At 43.3% G+C, this 27,820-nt stretch overlaps 1 protein-coding gene across 3 annotated transcripts in view; it reads left to right on the top strand.

Moving 5' to 3' along the window:
- Positions 1-25,013, top strand: part of TPD52 (tumor protein D52) — a 94,695-nt gene extending 69,682 nt beyond the window's left edge. For 2 of the 3 annotated variants that reach the window (XM_058668762.1, XM_058668760.1), the window contains exons 2-6: positions 5,517-5,632; positions 8,560-8,708; positions 10,611-10,712; positions 20,602-20,650; positions 24,345-25,013. In XM_058668762.1, the coding sequence (XP_058524745.1) occupies positions 5,517-5,632; positions 8,560-8,708; positions 10,611-10,712; positions 20,602-20,650; positions 24,345-24,464 (536 nt within the window). In that variant the 3' untranslated portion in view covers positions 24,465-25,013. Of the gene's footprint in view, positions 1-2,992; positions 3,147-5,516; positions 5,633-8,559; positions 8,709-10,610; positions 10,713-20,601; positions 20,651-24,344 lie in introns of those variants that run through there. The other variant, XM_058668761.1, reaches the window with a different exon arrangement.
- Positions 25,014-27,820: the final 2,807 nt, after the last annotated feature.

Genomic DNA, 27,820 nt, shown 5'->3' with positions numbered 1-27,820 from the left:
TCACCTTGCAGCCACCAGAATCCCATATGGGCACCAGTTCTAATCCCACTGCTCCACTTCCCATCCAGCTCCCTGCTTGTGGCCTAGCAAAGCAGTAGAGGATGGCCCAAAGCTCTGGGACCCTGCACCTGCATGGGAGACCCAGAAGAAGCTCCTGGCTCCTTGAATTGGCTCCGCACCAGCCATTGCTGCTACTTGAGAAGTGAACTAGCGGACAGAAGAGCTTTTTCTCTGTCTCTCCTTCTGTCTGTAAATCTGCCTTTCCAATAAAAGTAAATCTTTTTAAAAAATAAAACAACTCTTCAGGGAATACCATGGAATGGAATTGAAAACTGGTGACAATCTGCAGAACTAGATGAAGAATTTAGGAAAATATTAGTAACCCAAAGGAACAAATTATCACCAATTTCCAGTAATTTGGTTTGCAAAGTGATTTGGGCCCCCTAGTACTATGTGTGATTCCGGTGGCCTGGGTTGCATGGTGCTGTCCTGGAGTTGCTGGCCTGCAAGTTCTCATAGCATGGAACAAGTCAAAGACTCTGCTTTCTTTCCTTGTTCTGTCCTCATACTTCGGCTTTTCTGTATGAAAAAAAGTGTATGTTCTGCAGCAGGAGTTTAGAATCTGACAAACCTATGTTTTAATCTTGGTTTGTTTGTGACTTTGGGCAAGTTGTATCACCTTGGAGAACTGCAGTTTCTTAGTGGAAATAAATACTGTTTCTGTTCTCCAGTATTGGCTCTATGGGGTTCCATTTATTTCTGTCTTTATCGCATAAAGTCATTTTATAACGCTTGTTAAAGATAAAATGGTAGAAGACTTTATTCTGTACTGTTGCCGTAAGGTGGAGACTACTGCAGAGGGCTGCTGCTGCAGTGGGAGACAGACATTAGGCTTATTACTTTTCAAGATTTGTCTATTTGATAATATGAAGGCTGAGTGACAGAAGGGGAGATCTTCTCTCTGTTGATTCACTTTGTAAATGCACACAACAAGCAGAGCTAGAGCAGGCTGAAGCCAGGAGCCCACACTGCATTTTGGTTTCCCATATGGGAGGCAGGAATCCATGACCTGGCCATCATCTGTGCCTCCCAGGGATATTAGCAGGAAGCTGGATCTTGAAGCTGGGCAGCTGGGACTCAGACCAGGACTCTAGTACAGGATACAGACATCTCAGGTGGGGATCCAACTCACTGAGCCTCTGCACCAGCCCCAAAAGGTTGGATTTAAGCTGGAATACAGCCAGGCAAGTGGGATTGTTAGCAGAGGGTTGGTAGCTAGGAAATCGGTAGGAGGAGCATCAGGGGTGAGGAGGAGCCTCTGGGTTACCAGGTAGGCAGCATCTGGAGGCTGGCAGAGGCTGTGAGGAACCAGGTGAGGTGGAGACTTTTGGCTAAACTGACTTCAACACAGTTCTTTTTGCTAAAACTGAATCGTACAAGAAAATGCCTGGAAGGGCCAGGACGAAGTTCGGAAGAAGCCTGGCTGAAGTGCAGCCAAGCAAGCCATCTTCATCAGTTTAAGTCTCCCCTCACCATGGGAATACATGCCAGCTGTATTTTCTTTCTCTTCTGTGTCTTTTAGAAATAGCGTTCTATCAGATTCCGAGAGGAAACGTTGAAACTGATGAATGGGTGAGAATTTGGGGGATTATTGATACCATAAAATAATCTATAAAATGTTTCTGTTTCCCACCTTTCATGTTATGAATGAGAAATTAATGTCTGGGGTCCAGTATGGTAGCCTAGTGGCTAAAGTCTTCTTGCTAGCACCGGGATCCCATATGGGCCCTAGTTGGTAACCCCGGCGGCCGCACTTCCCATCCAGCTCCCTGCATGTGGCCTGGGAAAGCAGTTGAGGACGGCCCAAAGCCTTTTAGACCCCTGCACCCGCCTGGGAGACCCAAAAGAAGCTCCGATCTCCTGGCTTCGGGTTGGCTCAGCTCCAGCTGTTGCAGCCACTTTGGGAGTGAATCAACAGATGGAAGATCTTCCTCTCTGTCTCTCCTCCTTGCTGTATATCTGCCTTTCCAGTAAAAATAAGTAAATCTTAAAAAGAAATTAATGTCTGTTCTTTCCGAAATCAGACTCTGCTTCCCTTACTGAGTGCTACTTTGTTAGTGTGTGTGCAGGACAGGATCTGGAAAAACTGGTGAGGCTCGTGTTCTTTGTCTTGCGGAAGTGCTGTGTGTACGTGTCTTTGTATTTGGAGCACCTGGTTCAGCTTTGCTGTAAGTGGAGTGTATCAAGTGGTGGTTGCTGTGATGAACATTTCCAGAGTCAAGACTGTCATGCTTTGCTGGTGCTATTTGCGGTGCTGCTTAATCCCATCATTTTGTTACCTTAAACAGCACCTTAAAATGCTAATATTGGTGATTTGCTGCCACCTGCAGGCAATTGTTTGAAAGCAAACCTGGCATTGTTGCTAACCTTGGATGTACAATACAGAATCTCAAGGTCAGCTTGGCAACGCTGCAGCCAACTGGGAGCAATTTTGCTGTCCCCTACCCCAAGACATGTCTTTTCCTTGGTAACCTGACCACTTCAGTAATATCAGCATCTACTTCGTTTTTTTTTTTCAAGCATGATACGCCTAAAGCATAATTGACAATTAGATACTGTGTTTTGTTCCCCCCTTTTAAAATAGATTTGCAAAAGAGTGTTCATTTGAAAGAATGATAGCCATAGCTGTTTAAGACCTTGTTTGATGCTTGAATTTTATTTTGTTTTGCTCTTCGGTTCTGTTCTAGTTGAGGAATTTGGGAGTTCTGAGCAAAACATTCACAATAAAATAATTGCTTCTGGAGTGATTGTGCTCGGCTTCATACTGTGTCACCTTATATAGTTGTCCCTTGTGTGCTTGTCTCCTCAATCCCATGATCCTACACGGAGGGTGTGCTGACGAGCACACAGATCCTTGGGAATGGCTCCTGATGGAATATCGCACAGCGCCTGGTGCACAATTTGATTTGGCTTGAGTAGGAGTGAGAGTGCCCACACCAGGCAGCAGGAAATGGCTCCTGTAGCGCTAACCCACGCAGCTGGCGTCTGTCTTAATGACAGCAAGGGACTGTCTGAGGCTTTGAAGCTGGAGGGTGACGCGGTCAGCTCTCTGGTACAGGAACACCTCTTGGACAGTCCATTTAAAGGTATTTTAGAGAACTGGAGAAGCAGTGTATTGAGAGCTTTCCCGTCTCCTGCCTGTAATTGTTTGTGATACCATCTGTGTGCTAGAAATCTCAATCCAGTTCTGTTTGCCAGTCCAGTCTGTGGTTTCTGAACTTTTTTCTTGGCATTGCATGCTTTTGACAATTGCATAAGCCCCTCATGTCACTGTGCTGCTGCCCTCCTCCTGGTGGTTACTGTTGCCATGAGTCTTCCTGCCTTCAGCACTGAGCATACAGTGGGTGCTGTGCTAGTGCCCTGCCCGCCTGTGCTCTGTGCACACACGTTCCCGTTGGCATACTCGCTTCCCTTTGTGCTCCTGACGATGCTGGCTGCCTATCCCAATGCTTGTTTTCCTTCCTCTGTCCTCTCTGCCCATGGAGCCTATCGCCCGCCTTCTGGCATCTTAAAGTGGAACATCACTTTGCCCATGTGGCAGATGTTGTACTTGGCAATGGCCATGGTGGGGTGGTGAAGAACAACCAGAGTGACCAAGACACCAACTTGTGTGACAGAGGCCACAGGCAGGGAGAAGAGGAACCTTTCTCTGGTTCTCCTTGCCAACAATGCACTCACTGAGACGGCTGTGAATTCCTGTCACCTGTGATGTGGGGCAGATGGGCAGGCCGCGGCTGGAGGAAGCAAGGGAGATTAGCAAACACTTGCCTCAGCCGTAACATTTAAAGGGATGTCGAAAATTCCAGTGACCAGTCCGTTATTTCTGGACAGTAAATGTGGATGACCTGGCGCGATGGTTCAGTGGCCAAATCCTTGCCTTGCAAACGCCAGGATCCTATACGGGTGCTTGTTCATGTCCTGGCTGCTCCACTTGCCATCCAGCTCCCTGCTTGTGGCCTGGGAAAGCAGTCGAGGACGGCCCAAAGCCTTGGGACCCTGCACCCGCGTGGGAAACTGGGAGGAAGCTCCTGGCTCTGCCTGGCTTCGGATTGGTGCAGTTCTGGCCGTTGCAGCCACTTGGGGAGTGAATCAATGGATGGAAGATCTTCTCTGTCTCTCCTCTTCTGTATATTTACCTTTCCAACAAAAATAAAATAAATCTGTAAAATCAAATAAAATAACTGTGTAAAATGTCCACGATAAGGAAAACATCAGTATCTCTTAAGAGTTAAGTTTATGAACAGTATTGTTTATGCAGGACCTTGTTGGAGCTTGAGACCGAAGCCAAATAGCAATATAGACAGGTTAAAAATTTGGAATTTTGGTGGTGGGGGAGAGGGGACGTTGTGGTACAGCAAGTTAAGCCACTGCTTGGGATGCCTGAATCCCATTTCAGAGTGCTGCTGTGAGTTCTGACTGCTCTGTTTCTGTTCTGTCTGCTAATGCAGATGATAAGTAATTGATTTGCTGCCAGCTCTGTGGGAGACCCAGATGGAGTTCGGCCTGGCCTGGCCATAGCCATTCTGTGACCATATGAGGAGTGAATCAGCAGATGGAAGATCTCTTTCCTCTGTCTCTATTACTCTGCCTTTTGAATAAAGAAGTCCTTAAGAAATGTTGCTATTTTGTCTGTCAGGGATTCTTTGAAGTAGCTTTGATTTTTTTTTTTAAATTACACAAAAGTATTATTTACACTGATTTTTTTCTGATTTCTTCCTGTGATTTGGCATGCAATGTTTGAGGGCCTTGCTTAGCTCATCTTGACTTTGTGAATGAATTTGGGCAGGAAGACAGGGGAGACTTGGGGGACAGCCAGCTCCTGGCCACCTCTGGGAATGTGGAGTTCTACTTAATGGGTCTGTTGCAGAGCACTGAATATAGTAGGTTGGCCTTAAATAATGCGGAACATCTATGCATGAATAGTTTAGTTTTTCTTTTTTTTCCTTTTTATTTAATTTTTTAATTATTATTTTAAGGACTGTCTGGTTATCAGAAGGTTTCCTACCTCCAGTAACCAATGGAAGTAGAAGAGCGTTTCGTTACAGTAATTTTGCTTGTTGGGTGGTGGTTGCTAAATTTAGAGTGGCCTCCACAGGAAGCCCAAGATGTGCCCAGGCCAGCCCCCGCTGCGGCTGGTGGACGGGTGAGGTTTCATTGGAGCAGCGCCCACCTGCTCTTGCTCTGTAGTGACTGCATTGTGAAGGGCAATCCCAGCAGAAGCAGAGAGCAGGCTGTGTTTGCTGAATCTTCTGCTTTGGCGGGTTCTGAAGTAGTGGGTTTAGGCACTCATCCAGGCTCTTCTTTGGCCCTTCTCTGGCAGTACCAGGTCACTTGCTGGTCCAGCGAGGTAGAGTGAGCGGCTCTAGCCCAATTGTCTCTGTTCACAGGGAGCAGCCCGAGGAGAATCTTCCCTGGCTTTATGATGCTACAGACTTTATTTTCAATCCCCACCAAAGGTCTGCTGAGGACGGACCCTGTACCCGAGGAAGCAGAAGATGCTGCTGCCAGCATCAGTGCCACAGAGAACCTGTCCGAGGAGGAGCAAGAAGAGCTGAGGCGGGAACTCGCAAAGGTACGGCTGTATCCTGCCGGAAGTGTGCCATCGCTTGTGTTTCTAAATCTTGTGTTACAATTATAGTTCGGAGTCAGTGCTGGGGCCAAGAAAGCGCAGCGTGTGTTCTTGCCCTGGCCATCCTAGCCAGGGGAGAGGAGAGGGAGGAGTGTGATAGCTGTCTTTAGGGGAGAACATGGAGAAGTGGCTGGGAGAGGCAGACCGGGAAGTAGGAGGTGGAAGAGGGGGCGCCGCTGGTCTGGGTCTCCTGTGCTGAGATGGAAGCTCAGAGCCTGCTCTGCATCCCTCCCACCCTCCTTTCTGAACAGCCTTTCTTCCATGAAATTCACACAGTGCAAAATGTACCAGTCTAAAGTACACAGCTCCATGATGTTTTGCCACGTTTCCAGTGTGGTGCAACTACCATCTTTTCAGGTTCCAAACATCTGTTCTCCCCACGAGGGGACCCTCACTGTCATCAGGCTGTCCTCATCCCCTCCTCCCTCAGATGCTGGCAACACCCAATCTGCTTTCTGTGTGGGTGGAGTTCACCATTTTCTGAATATTGCTTTTACTAAAATCATATAATGTATGACCTTTTTATCTAGATTCCCCTTTCCTTCCCTCCCTCCCTCCCTCCCTTACTACTTCCTTCCCTTCCTTCCTTTCTCTTTCTTTTTAATAGATTTATTTTATTTTTTTTTAAAAGATTTGTTTTATTTTTATTACAAAGTCAGATATACTGAGAGGAGGAGAGATAGAGAGGAAGTGGAGCTGCCGGGATTAGAACCAGCGGCCATATGGGATCAAGGCGAGGACCTTAGCCACTAGGCCACACTGCCGAGCCCTTAATAGTTTTATTTTTACTAAAAGCAGATTTACATTGAGAAGGAGCGACAGAAAGATCTTCTATCCACTGGTTCACTCCCCAAGTGGCTGCAATGGCTGGACCTGAGCCGATCTAGTCAGGAGCCAAAAGCTTCTTCTGGGTCTCCCACATGGGTGCAGGTTCCCAATGCTATTGGCCGTCCTCAACTGCTTTCCCAGGACACAAGCAGGGAACTGGATGGGAAGTGGAGCAGCTAGGATGTGAACTGCTGCCCATATGGGATTCTGGTAGCTGCAAGGTGAGGATTTAGCCACTGATCCACTGCACTGGGCCCTATCTGGCTTCTTTCATTCAGCGTGGGTGTTTGAGGTTCATCATGCACAGTGTGTGTCAGTACTTGATTTTTTGTTTTCAAGAATTATCTTTATTATTTGGAAGGCAGAGTCACACAGACAGAGAAGTCTTCCATCCACTGGTTCATTCCTCAAATGGCCACAAGGACCAGGGATAGGCCTGGCCGAAGCCAGGAGCCTGGAACCGCATGCAGGTTCCTCACCTGGTTGACTGGGTCCCAAGCACTTGAGTCATCTTTTGCTGTTTTCTCAGGTACATTCGCTGGGACCTGGATCAGAAGTGGAGCCGCTGGGACTTGAACCAGTGCTCTACATGGGATACTGGCATTGCAGGAGGTGGCTTAATGCACTACAGCACAGTGCCAGCCCTAGTGCTTCATCATTCTTTATGGCTGAATAATGTTCTGCTCTGTGTATCTACATATTTTGTAGATGATTTTTCAGATTCTTCCATTGGTGGATATTGGGGTGATTTGTATCTTTTGACTCTTGTGGCTAGTGAACTGAGAACACACACACACACAGACACACACACACATAATTGAAAGCATAGTTTTATTTCTTTTGCATATATAGTTAGAAATGAAATTTCTTTGTCGTATGATAATTCCATGTTTAATTGTTTTGGGAAAATACTAAATTACTCTTTTCAATGTGTTGTGGTGCAGTGGATTAAGCTGCTAGTTGCAACATTGACAGTCCCACGTGGGTGCTGGTTTGGTATTCTGATATGGGGTATGGGTACCCCAAGCACCGCTTAACTGTTATAGCAAATACTCACCCACAGGCTCACCTTTAATTCCATCTTTCCATGAACTTTATGAGGTCCCCTGGAATGTAGAGCTGAAAAACCATGCTGTCTTGGAAATGATAGAAATGTTGCACAGGTCCAGGCTAATAAAATGTCTGCAGCAATCCAAGAGAAACATCTTTTCTGTTGAAAAGATTTTAAGAACCCAGTTTTTCAGTGTCCTGGTATCAAAAGTCTCTTCTGCGCGATGTATGTTTCTAAGTCCACCCTGTTTCTCTTCCCCTGACTTAGCCTTTTCTTCTGTTCTTTTTCTGTTCATTGTAGTTTCTGCTTCCAGTTCCTTGAGGGTATGTAAGCTCTCCTAGTCCCAAACTCTGACTGTGTCCTAACCGTAGAGCCAGGCTTCTCAAGGGCTTACCAGCCTCTTCTTCCACTGTCATCTCAGCCTCTCAAAGCTGATTCCCCCTGGTGCTTGTCCCCTGGATAGGTGGCAGCCCTTCTGCCAGGGACCCACCTGGTGTGTCTGGCCGGTTGGTAATACACACTCATGTGAAGTATACGCAGAGGTTGTATTTTATTTTGGCTTGATGATGTGGATTTTGATGCAGACTTAGATTTTTCATTTAGTATAAGAGTACGCAGTTTTGTGAGTATATAACTTAAAAGCAGACTGAGAGTTCAGGAGGGTGGATGGTAATATCCTTTGAGTGCTACCAGTGTAGAGGACATTTTGAGCTCTTAACCTTCTTAAGCAGGACTGTAGGAAGAGGGTGGAAGGTCAAGGGCAGCTCAAGGTGGGACACGAAAGAGCTCCCATGGATGAGCAAAGAGCTCAGCCCTGTAGGAGTGATCAGCATGGAAAGACACAATCTACTTCATAGCATTCTATATTGTTTTTAAACTGATGGTTACATGAATTTAAACAACAGAAGAATGGCTCTAGAATTTTCAGTGTAGTTTTGCTCCTGTGGTCTTAATTTACTAAGTGACTTGCTGTTCATCTTCCTTCTCATAGGTAGAGGAAGAAATCCAGACTCTGTCTCAAGTGTTAGCAGCAAAAGAGAAGCACCAGGCCGAGCTCAAGCGGAAGCTGGGGATCAGCTCGTTGCAGGAGCTGAAGCAGAACATCGCCAAAGGGTGGCAGGACGTGACGGCGACATCCGCGTACGTTCCCCTGGACACCACGTTGTGCCCTACAGATACCCACAACTCTTTTGCTCCTTTTGCCTGTGGAGAGGAAGAAAAAAGGGGCTGCGCATGTGTCTCTGACTTTTCTTTGGACTGTGAAGTACTCTTCTTTCCTTGCTCAAGTGTGGCTGAGACTTAGTTTTCCATAGTGTTCTAGGAAATAGAAAACCAACTGACCCCCAGTGTGAATTGCAGAGATCAAATCCAAGATCCAGTGCTATTGCATAGTGGTCTCCCCTTATTTGCACTTTTGCTTTAAGCCATTTTCTTTGTATATTAGCTGGAAAATCCCATCAGTAGACAGTTCAGCTGCATGCCTTTCTGGGCAGTATGATGAAATTTGTTGCTGTCTCGTTATGTCATGACTCGGATAGGAGTCATCTGTTTGTGCACAGTATCCATGCTTTAGGTGATGTTCACCCATAGTCACTTAGAAGCTGGATAGGAGGGTTTGGTGTTATTTCCGGTTTTATAGGCATCCACTGGGGGACTTGGATTGTATACTCTGCATTTAAGGGGTGGACCATTTTAGAATAACTTGCCAGATATGTGCAGTGTGTCATTTACTCATTTGTTGTTATTTATTTGAAAGGCAGTCACGCATAGAAAAACACAAACTGCATTCCCTCATCCATTGATTGACCCCCTCCCTCCCATCTGCTGACAGTAACCTGGGCTGGCTGGGATGAAGCCAGGAGCTGAGAATTCAATCCAGGTTTCCCATATGGGTGAAAATGACCCAAGTACTTGAACCACAGCTTGCCACCTCCCAGGATGTGTCTGAACAGGAAGCTGGGATTGAAGGCAGAACCTGGATTGCAACCTAGCGCTGCTGTCTAAGATGCAGGTGGCCCGAGCAGAATTCTAACTGCTGCACCAAAGGCCCACCCCACTTTTATCCTGTTGAGCACTCAAATGATACAGCATTGTCATAGTGCAGTTCTGTTTCCAGCAGCAGGTTCTAGGCCTTCTTGGTATTCAGTCTTCACTCCAGTCTGCCTAGCTGGTGAGCTTAGGAGTCACCTTAAAGCTTTATCGTGAGCAGTGAGGCCAACTATACCCAACAGGCAAGTCCTTGGGTGCCTTACTCCCCTCACCCCCATAATATAGGTTAGCAGTGGAAAACTTTTTTTTCACTTTGCTGTAGTAACCCTCTCTGTCTTTGTTTATTTTTTTTTAATCTCAAAAGTAAACTGCATTCATTTGCATAATGGGTAACTTTTACCCTTTCGAATAGAGACCATATTCCTCTATTATTTTTGCTTTTCTCTCCTCTAATTTCTAGGTAGCTGGAAAGAGGGAATTGATAAATTATACCCTTGTGTTACAGAAAATATCACACTAGAATCATTTAATGTATTTTATATACTCTAAGAGTTCAGTAAGTCTTTGATAGCTCTATAGGCATGCAAGTTAAACATACAACTTTATGCCCATAAAAGTTTGTTTTTTATAATAAAATATAGTTGAGTCTACTTCTCTGTACCTACTTCTTGTTTTTTTTAGGAGATAAAGTTATCAAAGGCATCTAAGAAATTTAATTTTAGTTTTATTTGGCTTATGTGGAAAAGGCATATATGCATTATCAGTTCTTTGAGGCTCTGGCTCGCTTTCATCCTTTTTTCATGCCTGTTGGTAGACTGTTCCCTAATTTCTTTGGCTTTGCCTTTATGGGGCATGTCTTTGCAGCTGGACAAGCAATGGTGATTCAGTCTAAGGTGGGGTAGTACTGCCTACTCTGGTGGTCAAGAAAGATTCTGGAAGTTCTTGACAATATTTTGTTTTTTGAGAAATCTGCAGCAGGGGTTGACCATTGTCGTTTTCAGTACTAGAAAAGGTTTAATGTCTTTCTTTTTTCCTGTTTATCACTTCACATAGATACAAGAAGACCTCTGAAACCTTGTCTCAGGCTGGGCAGAAGGCTTCGGCTGCCTTTTCATCCGTTGGCTCGGTCATCACCAAGAAGCTGGAAGACGTAAAGTATGTCCTGGGTTTTCCTTGCCGGCCAGGTAGCTGGGGCAGATTGCAACGTTATTGTGGTCGCGTCTGTTTGCTGTCTGTGGCTCTGGGATCACGATGCATCCTCCGTTAAACTGGCAGAGAGCGCCCTTTCATACCAGTGCCTCAGTTGCTTGTCTGCATTTCTGTAAGCATAGCATTCTGACTTCAGAGTGATCATCTTAGGGGTTCACCTAAAGATTGCTGAAAAATTCTGGTTGTGAACTTTTTGTCTCTTTAGTCCTTGATCATACAAGGTAAGTATGCTAATTTGTGATTGTGGGCGTGGCTTGGTGTCTTCCTGGGGTGAGTACCAGAGCATTCAAGTGCACGCTTGGCTTCACATTGTGTGTGTGACGTGTTTACACCACGGTGTCCTTACAACATGCTCATTTGTGCACTAATTTGTACTAATCGTTAACCTATCTGCCTTCATGCTTAGGTGCAGAACTTGATTTTGAAGCTGTTTCTTTTTATTTTTCACTTGTATTTTAGATGAGTCTGCAGAATTTTCTTTGCCCTTATGATAAAACTACCTGGCTGTGTTTTGTGGCTCTCTTCATTGTGTGGGTTAGACTAGTGCTGAAAATGTCAAATGTGGTTTAAGTCAGCTGTGCTTCTGTTGGCATGCACGATTTGTGTTGTTTCTTAATGCTGAGATTGCATGCATTTGTATTTTTCTTTTGATGGGAAAGTAGATTTTACAACCAGAATTTTCTTGGTTGGATAGGTTTGGTGAATCAACATATTTGTGTTGTACTTTGAGCCAAAAGAACTCAATTCATCGCTCACTGTGTCTGGACTATTCGTTCTAAGCATGATGTCCTAAGAGTAGCTTTCTTGAACCCTCTCGACATTGATGAACACAGCTCTTAGGTGCTGTCTTTGCTTTATTTTGCTGACTGAATTGTGTAGCACTTTAAAATTTGGCTAGAACATTGTACAACTTGTAAAAACTAGGTTATTTAATTGTTTTAGATTTACCAGAACTTCTTTCTTTTTTAATGCTTACTCCGGCTTCTCACAGATTGCAAGCTTTTTCACATTCGTTTAGGTAAGGAGAGTTGGACCCCTCGCTGCAGCCTAGTGATTGTGTGAGACAAGTGTGCAGAGATTAGATTCTTACACCATGTTGGATGGTCGTGTTTGTTCATTACTTAATTTTCTTGCATTGGAGTATCTTTTTCTCCTAGTGCATTCCTAATTTCAAGGGAGGCTTTCTTGTATACCATGGATAATGGATAAATTAAAAGGAGATTTTGACACTGAAATTCAAGGAATATGGAAAAGATTTTGACATTGCTTTTTTCTCTTTTGTAAGAAGCAGCTCTACCATGGCATATAGAATTCCTCCCTTCTAATGTCTAACTTTGTTTTTGTTTTTGATGCCTTTGTTTCTTTGGTGCTTTTGTGAGGATGTTGGAATTCTTCACCTGGGTCCTATTATGCGGTTGTAATAGGCAACATATGGCCTGCCTCCTGATGTTAGTCTTCCATCTTATGCGAGTTAACTCTTGTAGGAAAATACACATAAGATACAATTCACCAATACTTGGCAGTTTTTTTTTTTTTTTTAACACTTGCTTCACTGTCTTACCGAGTCATACTTTTTAACTATGCTTGCAAAAAAAAAAAAAAGTGAAAGTAGGAAGATGTTCGCCTGAGCCATGCCATGGAAGGAGTTTGTGACACTGAACAAGCCTGCCCTTTCTCTGTCATGCAGGCTCTGATTACCCAGCCAGTTATGGGAGGAAACTCGGGGTGTAAGGACTCAGAATGTGACAGTCCAGGCCACTGCTCCTATGAAGACAAATGAGATTCTCAAGCACTCATTCACTGCCATGTGGCTGTTTGCCTTCTTAAGGAAGGAGACAGCGACTTAGAGAACTCTTGTCATGGTGGCATTTGGCACTGGCAATAAGAGTAAATCATACAGATAGAGGAAGTGATTATGTATATATGGGGTCCAGTTAAGAGCAGCCCAAGTGCTACAGGCAACTGAATGTGCATCTGTCACATAATCCGTCCTGCTAACTTGTGAGTGCCTTCCATGTGCAGGTCCCAAGGATAAGACCCTAACTGATATGAGCGATGAATATATTAACTTTGATCCCCACACTGAGAATGGTTCAGCATGAGTGGGCCAAAGAGTAACCTGAACACAAGAGAGAGACAAGAAAATGAAAGCGGTACCTCGGCAAGAGAGGTCTGTCCAATCCGAGGGCCTGCTGCAGTGGAAATGAGAGTGGATTCCTGCTTTCCCCTCCTTGTAAAAGGAAGGGGGTGGAATCCCAACCAGACGTACCACCACAGAGGACTGGGATTATGTGTCGTGGTCTTGGATGTAACAGGTGTATGTTGGGAAAGTGGGCATATCCAACATAAGTTAAAGAGACAGGGTTCCATTGCAGGGAGGCAAGAGTTCCAGCTTGCCTGAACTAACTAGTTAGTTTCATTATATCATAACCAGGCACATCTTTGGTTAGAATAAAGCTTATGATCTTTGAACAGAGTGGCTGAAGTAAGTGACAATTTGCACCAAGTTAATGGAAGAGCTTTATTAGTATCTGACTAGAAAATAGATTTAGATGTGATGCAAGCATAAGTATAAAATGTAAAAAATATGTATGGCTTTTGAGGACTGTGTTTAATTAGTATAGAGCATGGTATTTTTCTGTACCTTTAAGTTATTTGATTTATTTGAGAGAAAGATTGTCAAAACAAGAAGCGAATGGGGGAAAGAGAGAGAGAGAGAGAGAGACTGAGATCAAGACTGCCTGTGTACATCCCATTTGCTGGTTCATTCCCCAGACGCTTGCACTAGCCCAACCAAGGCTGAAGCTGGGAGCTGAGTAAGTTCACATCTCTCATAGTGGGTGTCAGAGATCCAACTCCTGGAGTATTCACTGCTGCCTTCCAGGGAATGCAGGACAACAGAATCAGGAGGTAGAGCCAGAAATTGAACCCAGGAATTCCAGGATGAAATGGGGGCATCCAAACTGCTAGACCAAATGTGAAGCCCATCTGTGTCTTTGAAGATTAAATAAATGCACTTAGGTGTATGGATCAGTAAGTACTGCTTATTAGTTCATCAGACAGAAATTGAATTCATTCTTTTCTGGCTCTTTATATAGTCATTTCTTGCAATTAAAAGGTGTAATTTTGAAGCTGTACTCACCATTTTCAGTCTTGTTTTAAATGAGTATATATATTGTGCATTAGTATGTGCAGGTTTTAAGTCTTTGGAATAAAAAAGAAGATTTTTCTGTTGAAGGTTTGACTTGATAATTAATTACAGATCAAAGATTGAATTAAAGTACTTAAAAGAATCACTTTTGGGTCAAGAAGTTTTGTCCCCGGCAGCAGTGTAACACACTGTGCCACTACACCTGCCCCTGAGAAGAAGGCACTTCATAGACACCGAGTGTTCCAGTCCCAGCAGTAAGGCATTTTCTCCCATGGAGTTGGATGCAAATGGGTGATTTTGTGCAATAGTTGTGTGATCTGTTTGCTTTGGGTCTAACATATCTGACATGCGTATTAGTTGTTTCACTATCTGATGTCATTATGAGTATGGAAGGAGAAAATCTGCCAGTCTTTCCAGTTTGAATGTATGAGACTGAGCAACAGCTTTTATCTTACATGTTAACAAATACATTAACTGATAGCCTATTTGTGTTATGCCTCGTTGGGACATAACACATCAGAGACATCTTTTGGCTTGAGAATGAAGTATTTGAAGAGGACGTTGGGAGTCAGGTAGCACAGAGTAATGGTAGCTTGGGAGATAGCCCGCCTTTCTCCCAGGTGGTGAGTTGATGTCCACCACCATGTAGTTTTCTTATTTGTTTTAGGTATCTGATTTAGCTATCATGCTTTTAACATTTTGGGTGAAACTTAACACGTTCTTGTTTCAATGTTGCCAGTGTTAAAAACTGAATGTTATTAGTAGCATCCTAGAATAATTTATATTGTGAAGGTGTGATTACTAACTTTATTTCCAAATCATATCTTGCCCTTTTAAATGAGCATTTCTTCATGCAGAACTTTAGACATATTTTTGTTTGGAATTTATTAAAGTTATTCTAGACAATTTCTTTGCTGAAAACTTCCACTACTTTAGGAGGAGAAAAAAGATCCCTTTTCCTTTTTAAGAGAAAGGGATAATCTTTGGATTTGAAACTGAAATGCTTCACTGATCTTGTCTACCTTCCATGCCCTCAGTTCTCAAATTAGTTTCCAAAATCATTTATTTATTCATCCTTTCCTTCAGAAGCACTTACTGAATGCTAACTGTGTGCCAGAATTGATCTAGACTGCTGATTTGGAGTTAACATACAGAATAACTGGGAAATATGAAAGCTTTAAGGGAATATATCTAAGATGAAATAGTGTTTATTTTAAAATCATCTATAGCAGTAATAATAAGTAATTATTTAACAGGCAAAGCTATGATAACTACACATGTATTTCAAAATCTTTTTGCACCAAAGTAACCTTATCCTTTAATTTCATTTTCCGTGTATTCTTTGGCCTTTTCTACCTTTCATGTTTAAATTTCTGAGTCTAAGTCACCATAATTGCTTATTCATTCATTCTTTGACTTAAGAATAGTTGGATTTCAGATGTTTTGTTGGAATTTATTTCCCATTGCTCGTGAAAATTCCTTGCATATAGAATATCTGAAGTAGATAGTCTTACTTTTTAATATTATAGATGAGAAAACTTCACCTTACAATTTCTTATGGAAATCGAGTGACTGTCCCAAGGTTACCCAGCAAGTGCGAATGGCTGATGAAGGCCAGAATTTGAACCCAGACACACACTGATTCAAGAGCAGTGGAGGTTTAAGACTGTCTCTCTGGGAACTCTTCAGGACTTTCTTCGTTGTGTCCAGGAGAAAATGGTGTAGTAGTGTCTGAGAGCCCTTAGAAGCTTGGCACGCGGTGAACACGGCTGCATAGGAGCCATTCATGCTGTCCTCTTCACCTCCTACCTCATTCATTCTTTGCCCGCCTCTCTTAGCAGTGATTGGGGATGGAAAAAACAAACAGCTGTGTGAGGAACAAGGACATTTCAAACATCAATTCATCTGTTTCAAGTATAGTTTTCCAGTGAGTGAACATGAAATTGAAAATTGTGAATGAGAGAGAATCATGTTGCTAGCCGACTTTTTTTCTCAGTGTTTTAGAACTCTGCATTCCTACTTTGATTACAATTGCATATATTTGAGGGTTACAAATCAAGGTGGAAAAAAGTTGAACAAAATTTGCTTTGTGGACACTCACTGATGTTCCTTACAGGCTGTTAGTTAATTCTGCTCCAACAGCAACATGACAGTTTGCTTTTTGAACTTTCTGTACCTTGTTTAAACTTGAGTGACATTAGTGGTGGTATGCAGGTGGAAGCGCATTGTAACTTTATTCCCTTTTCATAGCGAGGCCAGAAGTAAAGAGCAGCTTCTCATAGTCAGATTATGGACAAACTCCCAACCAACTTGAATTTCATTTCCTATCTGAATGGACTGAAATTGACATGCACTTCCTGTTCTCACTGAAGTGGATGCCTGAAAAGCAGAGAAACTGACTTTAAATTCCTCTAGTAATTGATTTCATGCTCTGTTTCATGGGTTTGTTTTTTGTTTTTTTAAATTGTGAGATATAACATGCAAAGGTGCTCAAAACTAAATTCCCCTAAGTGATTAAAAAAAATAAATGCCTTATTCTAATCACTTCTTTGCTTTTCCAAATATATATATATATGTTTATTCCCGTTTAACATAAGTCAGTGTGAGCTAGCTGTGTTTGGGAGAAAGAGGCACAGAACCAGTTGACTGGCTGTGGGTTGCAATAATCTTTTACGTAGATGCTTAGAAATAATAATTAAGCTAATTGGGAATTTCTTAAACCTATGCCTATTTTACCTATTTCCTCCTTTTGCTGATACTGTAGAATTTATTGTTGAGTCCCATACTCAAGCAGTGTGTCATGGTTGGCTGTTACTTTCTGCTGCCAGAATTTGATGCTTTCTCCCAAATGAATGTTCTAGTGAAGAATCTCCTGGTCATAGGGAGCTAAAACCTGCTGGTTAGCTCAACTAAAAAGTGAGAATGTTGCTTACATAAGTTCTTTTGTCATTCACGGAGAGGAAAGGAATCAAATCCAGGCCCTACTTACCTCCTAAGAAACAGTTAAAAATCTAGATAGTATTTGGGAACCAAGGAAACAAAAACAAAAAACTCAAACTGTTGCTTTCTCACCCAGCCCTGGTCTGTTCCTGGTCATGTCTTCATTACTTCCTCTACCTCTCTTTGGGCTTTTTTTTTTTCCCTGCATGACAGGGGCGGGGCGCAGCTGGCTTCCTCTTGCAACTTCCACCTGATTTCCCCAAAACATCCTTGTCAGCATGAGGGTCTCTGTGACTTCCTATCCCTCCATCCCACTTCCCAAACACTCTTTATGTGATTTGGAAGCTTAGTGTGATGAACAGTCTCTGAGGATAAGAATGTTGGCATTTTAACTGTTCCTGTTGAGCCCAGCTGGTGGGTCGCCAGGAGTGGAGCTGTGGCAGGTGCTCCTCCACCGATCACTCACTGTGTCAGTGATGATATTCCAGGCAACTTCCTTTAGAAGAATCTGAGGAAGGGGAGATAGATGATGGTGGAATCCTGGTGTTGGATATAAAGAAGGTTGTTTTCCATTCGTCTCTTTCTTTCAGATTTGACAATTACACACCATGCCAGATCAAAAAGGGGAAGAATTGGCAAATTCCTTCTAGAACAGATCACAGTCGTATACCCAACACATTGACTGTCATTGTAGGAAGGAGAGAATACTGACCTATGTGTCTTTTCTTGAATTTATATAGAACACCAAGTACAAAGATATCTAGATGTTTTATTGTTTCTCTTGATTACATCAACATCAACCTATTTTGATGTATATCAAGAGCGTATTCTGTTACTACACATTAATTGCAAAACTAGATTTGAGTGATTACATTCAACACACAGTATTGCTTGTAGCAGCAGTCTTTGAGAAAACTCATTTATAAAGACACAAAATATTTATGCATATTTAAGAATTAATACTCTTAACTGATTTGCCCAAAAGATCATATGCCCAAGAAACTGTGTAAATGTCTAAATATATACTAACTGTATAGAGGTAGCATTTGCAGAATATAATGATTATGTGAGCTCAACAATTCAGGTGTGTTCATCTTCTGAGGTAGTCCCCCCAGGAGTTGGTTAAGAGTAGATAACCTTGAACCCGAGCCAGTAAACTTCATGGTCTTCCAGTGAGAAATTAGTCTTGCCAAAACTGAAGGCCAAATGTTATTTGAATAGCGTTTAAGAATGTATAGTTCAGGGCCCGGTGGCGTGGCCTAGCAGCTAAAGTCCTCTCCTTGAACGCCCCGGGATCCCATATGGGCGCCGGTTCTAATCCCAGCAGCTCCACTTCCCATCCAGCTCCCTGCTTGTGGCCTGGGAAAGCAGTCGAGGACGGCCCAAAGCCTTGGGACCCTGCACCCGCGTGGGAGACCCAGAGGAGGTTCCAGGTTCCCGGCTTTGGATCGGCGCAGCACCAGCCGTTGCGGCTCACTTGGGGAGTGAATCATTGGACGGAAAATCTTCCTCTCTGTCTCTCCTCCTCTCTGTATATCTGACTTTGTAATAAAATAAATAAATCTTTTAAAAAAAGAAAAAGAATGTATAGTTCAGATGAGGAAGTAAGTATTTTAAAAAACTGACGCTACAAAGGAGTGACACGGAACTTTTAACACACTTAAAGAAGTTGTCACCTAGGTGATTTGATACCTTCCGGGGTTGAGAGAAAGATTTCCTAAGAGCCTGTGTGTGTGTGTGTGTGTGTGTACACATATGTACATGTATGTGTGTATACTTTCTTTTTGGGGGGAGGCAGTGAACCTTGAAAAACAAGTCCCTCAGACCCACGTTCTAATTCTTCTATGTTCTATGGCGAATTACTTAACTTCTGAGCTTTGGAGTTCCAGGTGGAAGCACTTACCAGTTTCAAAAAGTGCTGTAAAGGGCTCGGCAGCATGGCCTAGTGGCTAAGGTCCTTGCCTTGATCCCATATGGCCGCTGGTTCTAATCCCGGCAGCTCCAGTTCCTCTCTATCTCTCCTCCTCTCAGTATATCTGACTTTGTAATAAAAATAAAATAAATCTTTAAAAAAAAGTGCTGTAAAAAGGCACAGCTATATTACTGCTTTCTGACTGGTAAGATTAAATTGACATATGAATGAAAGTGTAGTGTGTTGAAATACCTTTGATTCCCTCCTCAAAAGGTAGATAATTTGTCACAGTACTGAAGAATCAAACTCCCCGAAAGTAAGTGTTGTCAGCTTTTTTATGTCAGATAACCATTGTACTAACTTCCTCTCTGTCTCTCTTTAATGCTGCCTCTTAGTATACGCTCCATTCAACATTCAATTAGCATGCCTGCTATGAGGTAAAGTATATTTTTACAAAATGTGGTTGGTCGTACACTTTCCTATCCTTTACACTGATGTTTAACTTAACCTGGAGCAGGGGTCTACAATTCTACTCTAAGAAATTGTTTAACACTGTATGAGTTTTCAGTTACTATTCCTGTCTTGAGACAGGCAAGTTTTGTTAAAGATTTGTGAGGTTTCTCGGGGAATTTTTATATTTTGTTTTGTGACACCTTTGTTTCATATGTGACATTGATTTAATTAAAAGTGAGCGATTCTAATAAACTTTTTTTCATAGAGGCAGGTGTCCCCCTCCTTTGTCTGCCTTTACCCTAGTTGTGCTCCCTTTTTCTTTTCTCTTTCTCGTTCACTTCCCTCACCCCAGTGAGCCATTGGGAATCAACTTTGATTGCTTTTTGCCGTCTGCTTCCATCAGTGGGACTAGTTACCATCTCATCCACCTAGAGAGGCAGAGAGGGGAATCTTAGTGGCTTATGCCTACACCACACTTCAGTGTACATCAGCATCGCTTGAAGGGCTTGCATCCCTGGAGCTCCTGACCTGCGAGGCTGTCCTGGGACATATGACTTTGCGTTGCTACCCCCTTTCCAGGGGGAGCTGCTGATAGGGCTGGGCTGGGGCCACACTTTGGGAATCCTACCATCCACACTGTAGGAAGGTGAAGTCCCTTGATCCTTTTTTTCTTTTTTTGGGTGGGGGGTGCTGTTTCTTCTGGGTGGTTAGAAGGCTCTTCAGGATCAGCTGGGGAGGAAGTGTTGATGGACAGACATGCTATGTATGACCCTCCCTTGGTGTGGATGGAGGCGAGGGCAGCTGCCAAGCCTCGCTGTCCACTGGGGCAGTGTTGTGAAATGAGCAGTGCCCGTTGCTTCGGCCTTCTCCTTTTGGTCCCTCCTGTCCTTGTTGCCTTGCTCCCTGGGAATTAGGGTCCCTGTGATAACGCCTGTGGCCTGTGGCCTGCTTGTCTTGCCAGGGTGATGCAGGTTTATGTAGGAAGGGATCCTGCCATGCGAGAGGTGAATCTCAACAGGAATTCTAGAGCATGGTGCCTTAGCCAAGATGGACTGCTCCCGTGGTGGTGTTTTCTTGTGCCCTGACAGGTTGGATGGAGGAAGTGACAGCACTAGTGTTATGTCTGGCCCATTTGCCTCTCACATGTATACTTGACTATGTATATATGTATCACTTGCGCCTGTTTTTAAGGAGTCAACAGCATACTCCTGGAAATATTAGGTCAGAAATTGTTACTCTCATAATAGATATTTGTGAAGATGCCTGGGACATGCGCTGATACAGTCAGAAACGTCTGTTCCTCAGTCAACTATTATTGTTCTCAAAATGATTTTCTTTATGATGCATGTAATTTTGTTGTTTTTCTTTCCTCTTCGTAGAAACTCCCCAACATTCAAATCTTTTGAGGAAAAAGTTGAAAACTTAAAGGCAAGTAGCACTGACTGGAGTTCTTGCGATCTTTGCCTTGGTGTCTTAACTGTCCTTGCTGTGAGCCAATCACTTGTAACAGTGTTGCTTTCTAAAAGTAATTAAGGAATTTTAAGAACTCTCCTGTCTATGTTAGTGGATAGTTAAGGCTTTATATTCAGGTTTGAGTGAATATTGTAGCATTGCAGCTTGCTAAATGCTAAAAGGAAATGTATAATTTAAAAAGCAAATTTGTGCTTTTTGTTTTAAGAAGAGAGCGCTTTAACAATTAAATTTATTAATTTCAAAGGTGAGAAAGAGAAGAAAGAAAGTTGGGAGGGAGAGAGATCTTCCATCTGTGCCAGAGCTGGACCAGGCTGTTGCGAGGAGCCATACATTGCATTCAGGCTACAGGAGCCCAGCTCCTTGCAGCAGCATCTGACGCTGTATCAGGCACATTAGCAGGAAGCTGGATTGGATGCGCAGTGACCATGACGTAAACCAAGCACTTCAACATGGGATGCAGTGCTGCCCACACTGCATGTCCACGCTTTATTCATTTGAAATTCTCTTGTAATTCACATATGATTAAATATCTTTATTGTATATAGCAACAGTATTTTTATAGAAAGCACAGACAAGGGAAGAATTGTTCTTAGCATCCAGAGACAGTGATAGGTAGGACTTAATTGTTATGCTTTAAAAAAAAATTTGAATGGGTCCAGCGCAATGGCTGAATGGCTAAATCCTCACCTTGCAAGTGTCAGGATCTCACATGGATGCGGTTTGTGTCTGGCTGCTCTGCTTTCCATTTAGCTCTCAGCTTGTGGCCTGGAAAGGCAGTAGAGGACAGCCCAAAGCCTTGGGACCCTACACCCACATGGGAGACCCAGAAGAAGCTCCAGGCTGCTGACTTTGGATCTGCTTAGCTCTGGCCATTGGGGGTGCTTGGGGGGTGAACCAGCTGGGAATGGAGGATCTTTCTCTCTGTCTCTCCTTTTCTCTGTAAATCTGTCTTTCCAATAAAAATAAATAAAATCTATCTATATTTAGCTATCTCTGCACATAAACATTTTCCTTTATCATTATTCTCTTTGTTATGTTTCATGGCTGCTTATTTATATGCGTAATACAGAGGATGTTATTTGTTGAATCCTCCAATATTAGATATTTTTATTAATATGATTCCATGAGGATTATCATCAGCCATTCACTGTTTTCTTTTTTTATATCTCTGATTTCAGTGGGGTGAACATTTCCCCATAATGATTACTTACTGATTTATAAACTGATTATCAAGATTGTTTTAAAATAAAAACCTTCAGTTCAAGTCACAGCTGGTTACAAAGAGCACCTATTAACACCGTGTCTTCTGGAGCCCTGCCCTAAGCAGTAGGTTTTCAAGAGGATAGTTGGGAATCCAAGCAACCTATGTTCTTTTTCACTTTCTCTTTAAAAATATTCATTCATCCATTCATTCATTTTGAAAGGCAAAGAGATAGATCTTTTATCTGCTACGACAACTAGGCAGGGGCCAGAAGCTCCATCCTGGTCTCCCACATAGGTGCAAGGAGCCCAGGTATCCGGGCCATCCTCTCTCTGCTACCTTCCCAGGTAGTTTAGCAGGAAGCTGGATTGGCAGCAGAGTGGTTGGGACATAAATTGGCACTCCCATATGGGATGTCAGTATCACATACAGCAGTTTAGCTGAGTAACTACACCAGCCCTAATATGCTTTTGGTACAATTTATTTTATTTTTATTTGAAAGGCAGAATTATACAGAGAAGGAGAGACAGAGATGTTTCATCTGCTGGTTCATTCCCTAAATGGCTGCAAGGAGCTAGGAGCTCCTTCTGAGTCTGCCACATGGGTACAGGGTCCCCAAGTCTTTGGGCCAGTCTCCACTGCTTTCTCAGGCCATAGCAAGTTGCTAGATGGGAAGTGAAGCAGCCAGAACTCAAACTGGTGTCTATATGGTTTGCCAGTGCCATAGGGTGGAGGGTTAGCCTACTATGGCACAGCACTAGTCCCTCCCCTTTTGACGTAAGTCCCTGCTAAGACACCTGGGAAGGCAGTGGAAGATGGCCCATGTTTCAACATTTTCTTATAATTAAGGAGAACAATTTAGTTTTAAAAATAATTGGGGCAGGGAGCAACACAATGGCTGTACTGGCTAATCCTCCACCTCCAAGTGTGGTATCCCATATGGGCGCCAGTTCATGTTGCAGCTGCTCCACTTCCCATCCAGCTCCTCTGCCTGTGGTCTGAGAAAGAAGTGAAGGATGGCCCAAGTCCATTGGAGCCTGCACCCATTTGGGAGACCTGGAAGAAGCTCCTGGCTCCTGGTTTTGGATCAGCTCAGCTCTGGCCATTGTGGCCACTGGAGAGTGAACCATTAGACGGAAAATCTTTGTCTTGCCTCCTTCTCTCTGTAAATCTGCCTTTCCAATAAAAATAAATAAATCTTAAAAAAATGAGCACTTGATACAAATTAGGCAGATTTCTCAACAACTTAAAGTTTTTTGTATAGAAAACCAAAAAGGAGATGGTGAGGTGGAGTGGGATTTTTCATCTAGATTCCAATTGATGATGATTCTGTGGCCAGTTCCCTGCATTGAGCAGAGCAAAGTAGCTTCCTGAATTGTTGATCACTGTTTTCTTTATGTTAGCTGTTTTATTGGTCAGCTCAGCTAACATTGAAGATGTCATATGGTGAGAGTGCCTGAATCATTACTGACAAAGAGGATGTTGGTGAGGAATTTTGCAAAGCCCGGCGTTTACAAGAGTTAAGACTGAACTGTTCCAACAGATGCTTATTGACAGAACTTCAAGCCAGATAGGTTGGAGTAGAGTTTTGCAACCAAACATGTGCACTGAAATTACCTGGGGAGCTTGCTGACATGTGCATTTCTGTTATGTCGTTGCAATCGGGCCAGGGTGAGATTCTGCGTTTCCCTTAAGCCTCTAGGCGTTGCCGACTCTATAGGTCCTTGGACCATATTTTAAGTAATAAATGGTTAGTAGAAGTAGGAGATCGGCCAGTGCATAGCATAGTAAGCCAAGCCTCAATCTTTAGCATTAGTGTCCTGTATAGATACTGGTTCATGTCCCAGCTGCTCCACTTCCCATCCAGCTCCCTGCTTATGACCAGGGTAGGCAGTAGAGGACAGCCCAAAGCTTGGGACCCTGCACCTACGTCGGAGACCCGGAAGAACTCCTGGCTCTGGACTGCCTCAGCTCCAACCATTGTGGCCACTTGGGGGTGAGCAAGCAGATGGAAGATCTCTCAGTGTCTGTCCTTCTGTCTGTAACTCTTTCAAGAGAAGTAGGAGAAATACATACTCCTTTAAAATTTATATTTAGTAATATTTTTCAGTGAGGGTATCTAAAGGAACAATTTGATACAATAAAAAATTTTATCCAGCTATAGAGTTTGGCAATATAGAGTTCAGTTTGAGGAATAATTAATCATTAGTGGGGAAGGGAGGAAGGTGGAGAAAATTTACTAGTTTGAATATTTCAGCTACGAGGAGTGCTTACGTTTCCTTTTTAAAGTACACTGAGGACTACAGTGGGACTAAATTCTGTACATCCAGTCCCACTGGACTGTTGGGATCCTGATTTAGTTGTTCTTGAAAGAATTTCTCTGTGCTCTAGCTAATTTTGTCTCATGATGTCTCTTCTCCCTTTTTTAACTTTATTTTTTAATTCAAGTACAAAGTTGGGGGAACTAAGCCTGCCAGCGGCGATTTCGGAGAAGTCTTGAATTCGGCTGCCAGCGCCAGTGCCACTGCTGAGGAGCCTCTTCCGGAGCAAACACAGGAGGGCCTGTGAGCTTCCTCCCTTTGCTGTGCCACCCACTGCCAGATGCTGCAAGCAAGATCGAAGCACATCTTGTCAGCATTCATCGCCATGGATTTCTACCAGATGTGCGCTTATGTAGCTTTACGTATCTCTCCGACCAAATAGTCTGTGGGTTACACAAAAGGAAAGGACTTTCACCCCTCTTCTTGGGAACACCCTCTAGCGTGCTTTCGGCCCTTTGTTGAAGAAACACGGAAACACTTGTAGTGAGGACACTTGCTGGAACGATCTGGGACTGTGCAGGCTCTGTTAGTTGCTTTCTCACTTTATAAAGATTGTTCTGGATGCCAGTTTGCTCTGGCTCCTCTAACATTTTCTTTTTTTGAATCTCTGTACAGTTGATTCGTAGCTGAAGTTGTTCTGATTTTTCTGAATCCTGGTTATTGAATTTTTCGGTATTGTTTTCTTTATCTCCAAGGGAAGAACTACTTGCTGTAATTATATTTTTGGATAAACACTGTTTTGGTGTAAAGTACAAATCGCATTTTATGTCATCAGACTAAACAGCTCTGCATATGATTTGTTCTAGTTTTGTGACACTCTGCAGTAATTCAAGCTACTAGGTGACCCGAGGAAAGCCACCCCCCCCACTTCCTTGTTTATCCACATTTATGGCAGTAATCAGTTGTACTACTAATTATGCCACTTATATCCACTTAACTTTTTAAATCAGATTAAAATTTTAATTTCTGAATAAACTTACAATAACATTAAATCAAGCATATTGTAGTATCAGTAGTTTGAAATCTGTGCATGGTCTTCAACGTCCAATTCGAAAGACTGAAAAGTTTTTTTTTTTTTTAATGTTTTAAAGCCCTGGATAGCTATAGAAATGCTAAAATCAATGCCATTAGGGACAACATTGCTGTGTTCGTTCAACCTATGTAGCCCCAGTTTAAATAAGCACACGATGTTGTATGCTTAATAGAACTTGAACATTTTGTACACTGAGGATGTGATACTGTAACAAAAACCAACTCATCATTTTCTACTGGTTTCCTGCCTGTTAGAAACTGTAGCATTACACTGTAGACGTTGCCCGGATTTTGAGAACCAACCGCCAGGGCTGAGGGGGTCCAGGCCTCTGCACGTGTCCTCCTCCTAGTCACCTCAGCACCACTTCCTCATGCAGCGTTTATACTACAACGTTGTCTTTGTTATTTATCAAGCTGTGATTGTTTTATTATTGTGTATGCAAAACGTTCATTGCCAATCCTGGAGTGACCTTTAGCATTTTTTTTTTTTTAAGAACAAGCATGGCTAGATTTATTTCAGGATAAATTCTCTTGTAAAAGCCAGTTTGGAAATGCTGCCAATGTTGACTGTCCTGCGGTAACGTGCTGTCATTCTTGACTGCTGGAACTGTTCATGCTTGGATGCGTCTGAAGCTAGGCTCTTCCTCCATGTGAAAAGCTTAATAAAATCTGTACATCAGTGGCATGGAGCCCAGCGTTTCTTATGAGACCAATGGTTTGCAAGCAGTTTGTTGTGTTTTATACTTAAAGAATCAACTGTGAAGAGGAAGAAGTGGGATGGTAATGAGAGAAGAAATTGGAGTTAACTTTTCTGAACCTCTACCTGCACATAATCTCAGAAATTTTATTGTGGTCTGCCTCTTAAAAGAATTAATAAAAAGAATGGATTTAGAAAAATATTCAACATGGTCTTAGCGGCATATCCAATGTTAAGAATTCAGATACTCAAGAAATTTGGAACATAGCAATTTGGTAGGAATATAGGGAATTCTGATTGGTTACTCTGTTGTGTTTTGTCATTGACATGAAAACAATGAGTGAAATCAGATATTTAGGATGTGATAATGCTTAAGTTTAATGGAAAACGTGAAAAAAATCAGCTTACATAAATGAACCCTTGAGTGTGTGTATAATAAAGCAAGAAATCTTCTGCTTAGAGGACAAAGTATTCAAAGAAAACTCAATTGGGTTATCGTTTTAGCAACAAAGTAACGTTGAGAATTAAAAAAAAATTCGGACTATTTCTGGCTCTGGTATACACACTTTTTTTTGGTATGTATCGGAAAATAATAAAAATTCTGAAAATTGGGCTTGGGTTCTTTTTTATACACGTCTAGGAGGAGAGGGCCAAGCAGGTTCATCCTTGACCATCTCTCCTGGATGTCTGACGCACCTGAGCAGTTACACTGAATCCACACTGCCGCATGCTGGCTCCCAGAGACCGGCCCGACTACTCTGTAAGGTTCCAGACAAGATGCGGCCTGCAGAATGTGTCGGGGTCATGTGTTTCTTCACAGCTCTTAAACCCCAACTGGGGGTCCACTGCGGTAGCCTAGCAGCTAAAGTCCTCCCCTTGCACGCACCAGGAGTCCATATGCGTGACAGCTCGAATCCCGGCAGCCCCGCTTCCTATCCAGCTCCCTGCTGTGGCTTAGGAAAGCAGTCTAGGATGGCCCAAAACCTTGGGACCCTGCACCCACCTTGGAGACCCATAAAAGGCTCCAGGCTCCTGGCTTTGGATCGGCTCAGCTCTGGCTGTTACGGCTGCTTGGGGAGTGAATCATTGGATGGAAGATCTTCCTCTCTGTCTCATTCTGTCTGTATATCGGACTCTCCAATAAAAATAAGTCTTTAAAAAAAATATGAAAAGGAAACCACCAGGGGCTTGCCTGTGACACATCTCAAATGCGAGCGCAGGTTTGAATCCCAGCTGCTCCACTTCCCATCCGGCTCCCTGCTAATGTGCTTGCGCCCTGACCTGACTCATGCAGCTGCTTGGAGAATAAAACAGCTCGTGGAAGACCTAATTCTTTCAAGTAAATCTAAAGAGAACAACAACAAAACGCTTCGTCAAACTTGGCGGGTAAATTACTGCAATAATCAGAGGGTGGGGGCGGCGCGCGGCACCTGCTGCTACAGATGTGTTTAGGAGTATTCCGAAAGTCTGATTCCCTTAGAGAAAGGCTGGTAGCCACCCTGCGGTGACCAAACGTGTTTAAGATTGCAACGTTGGTAAGGTGGGTGGAGTGGACGCAGAAGTGTCCGCGGTTACACGGATCCAGAGTTCCACATGTTTAGGATCCCAAACGGCAAAGTGCTTGTGCTTAACAGGAAGTAATGAACGGAAGAGAAGCCGGACAGTGTGGTGCAGCAGTCGGGGAGACCCTGAGGGTGTGCAGGGGGGGTCCTGAGGCCATCGAGGACGGACAGAAGACAAACACCCAGCTGCCCGGGATCACAGGCGCCTGGACCCCTCGCCGCCGAGCCCGACACCGGGACGGCCGCGCTCGTCAGCCATGCCGGTGGGCGGAGCGCCGAGGGCTCCGCCCCGTGACCCGCACGCTGGCGGAA

Source organism: Ochotona princeps, chromosome 9, assembly GCF_030435755.1.
Source record: "Ochotona princeps isolate mOchPri1 chromosome 9, mOchPri1.hap1, whole genome shotgun sequence".
Lineage (NCBI taxonomy): Eukaryota > Metazoa > Chordata > Mammalia > Lagomorpha > Ochotonidae > Ochotona > Ochotona princeps.
The sequence above is the reverse complement of the archived record's forward strand: the minus strand, read 5'-3'. Positions and strand labels throughout refer to the sequence as shown.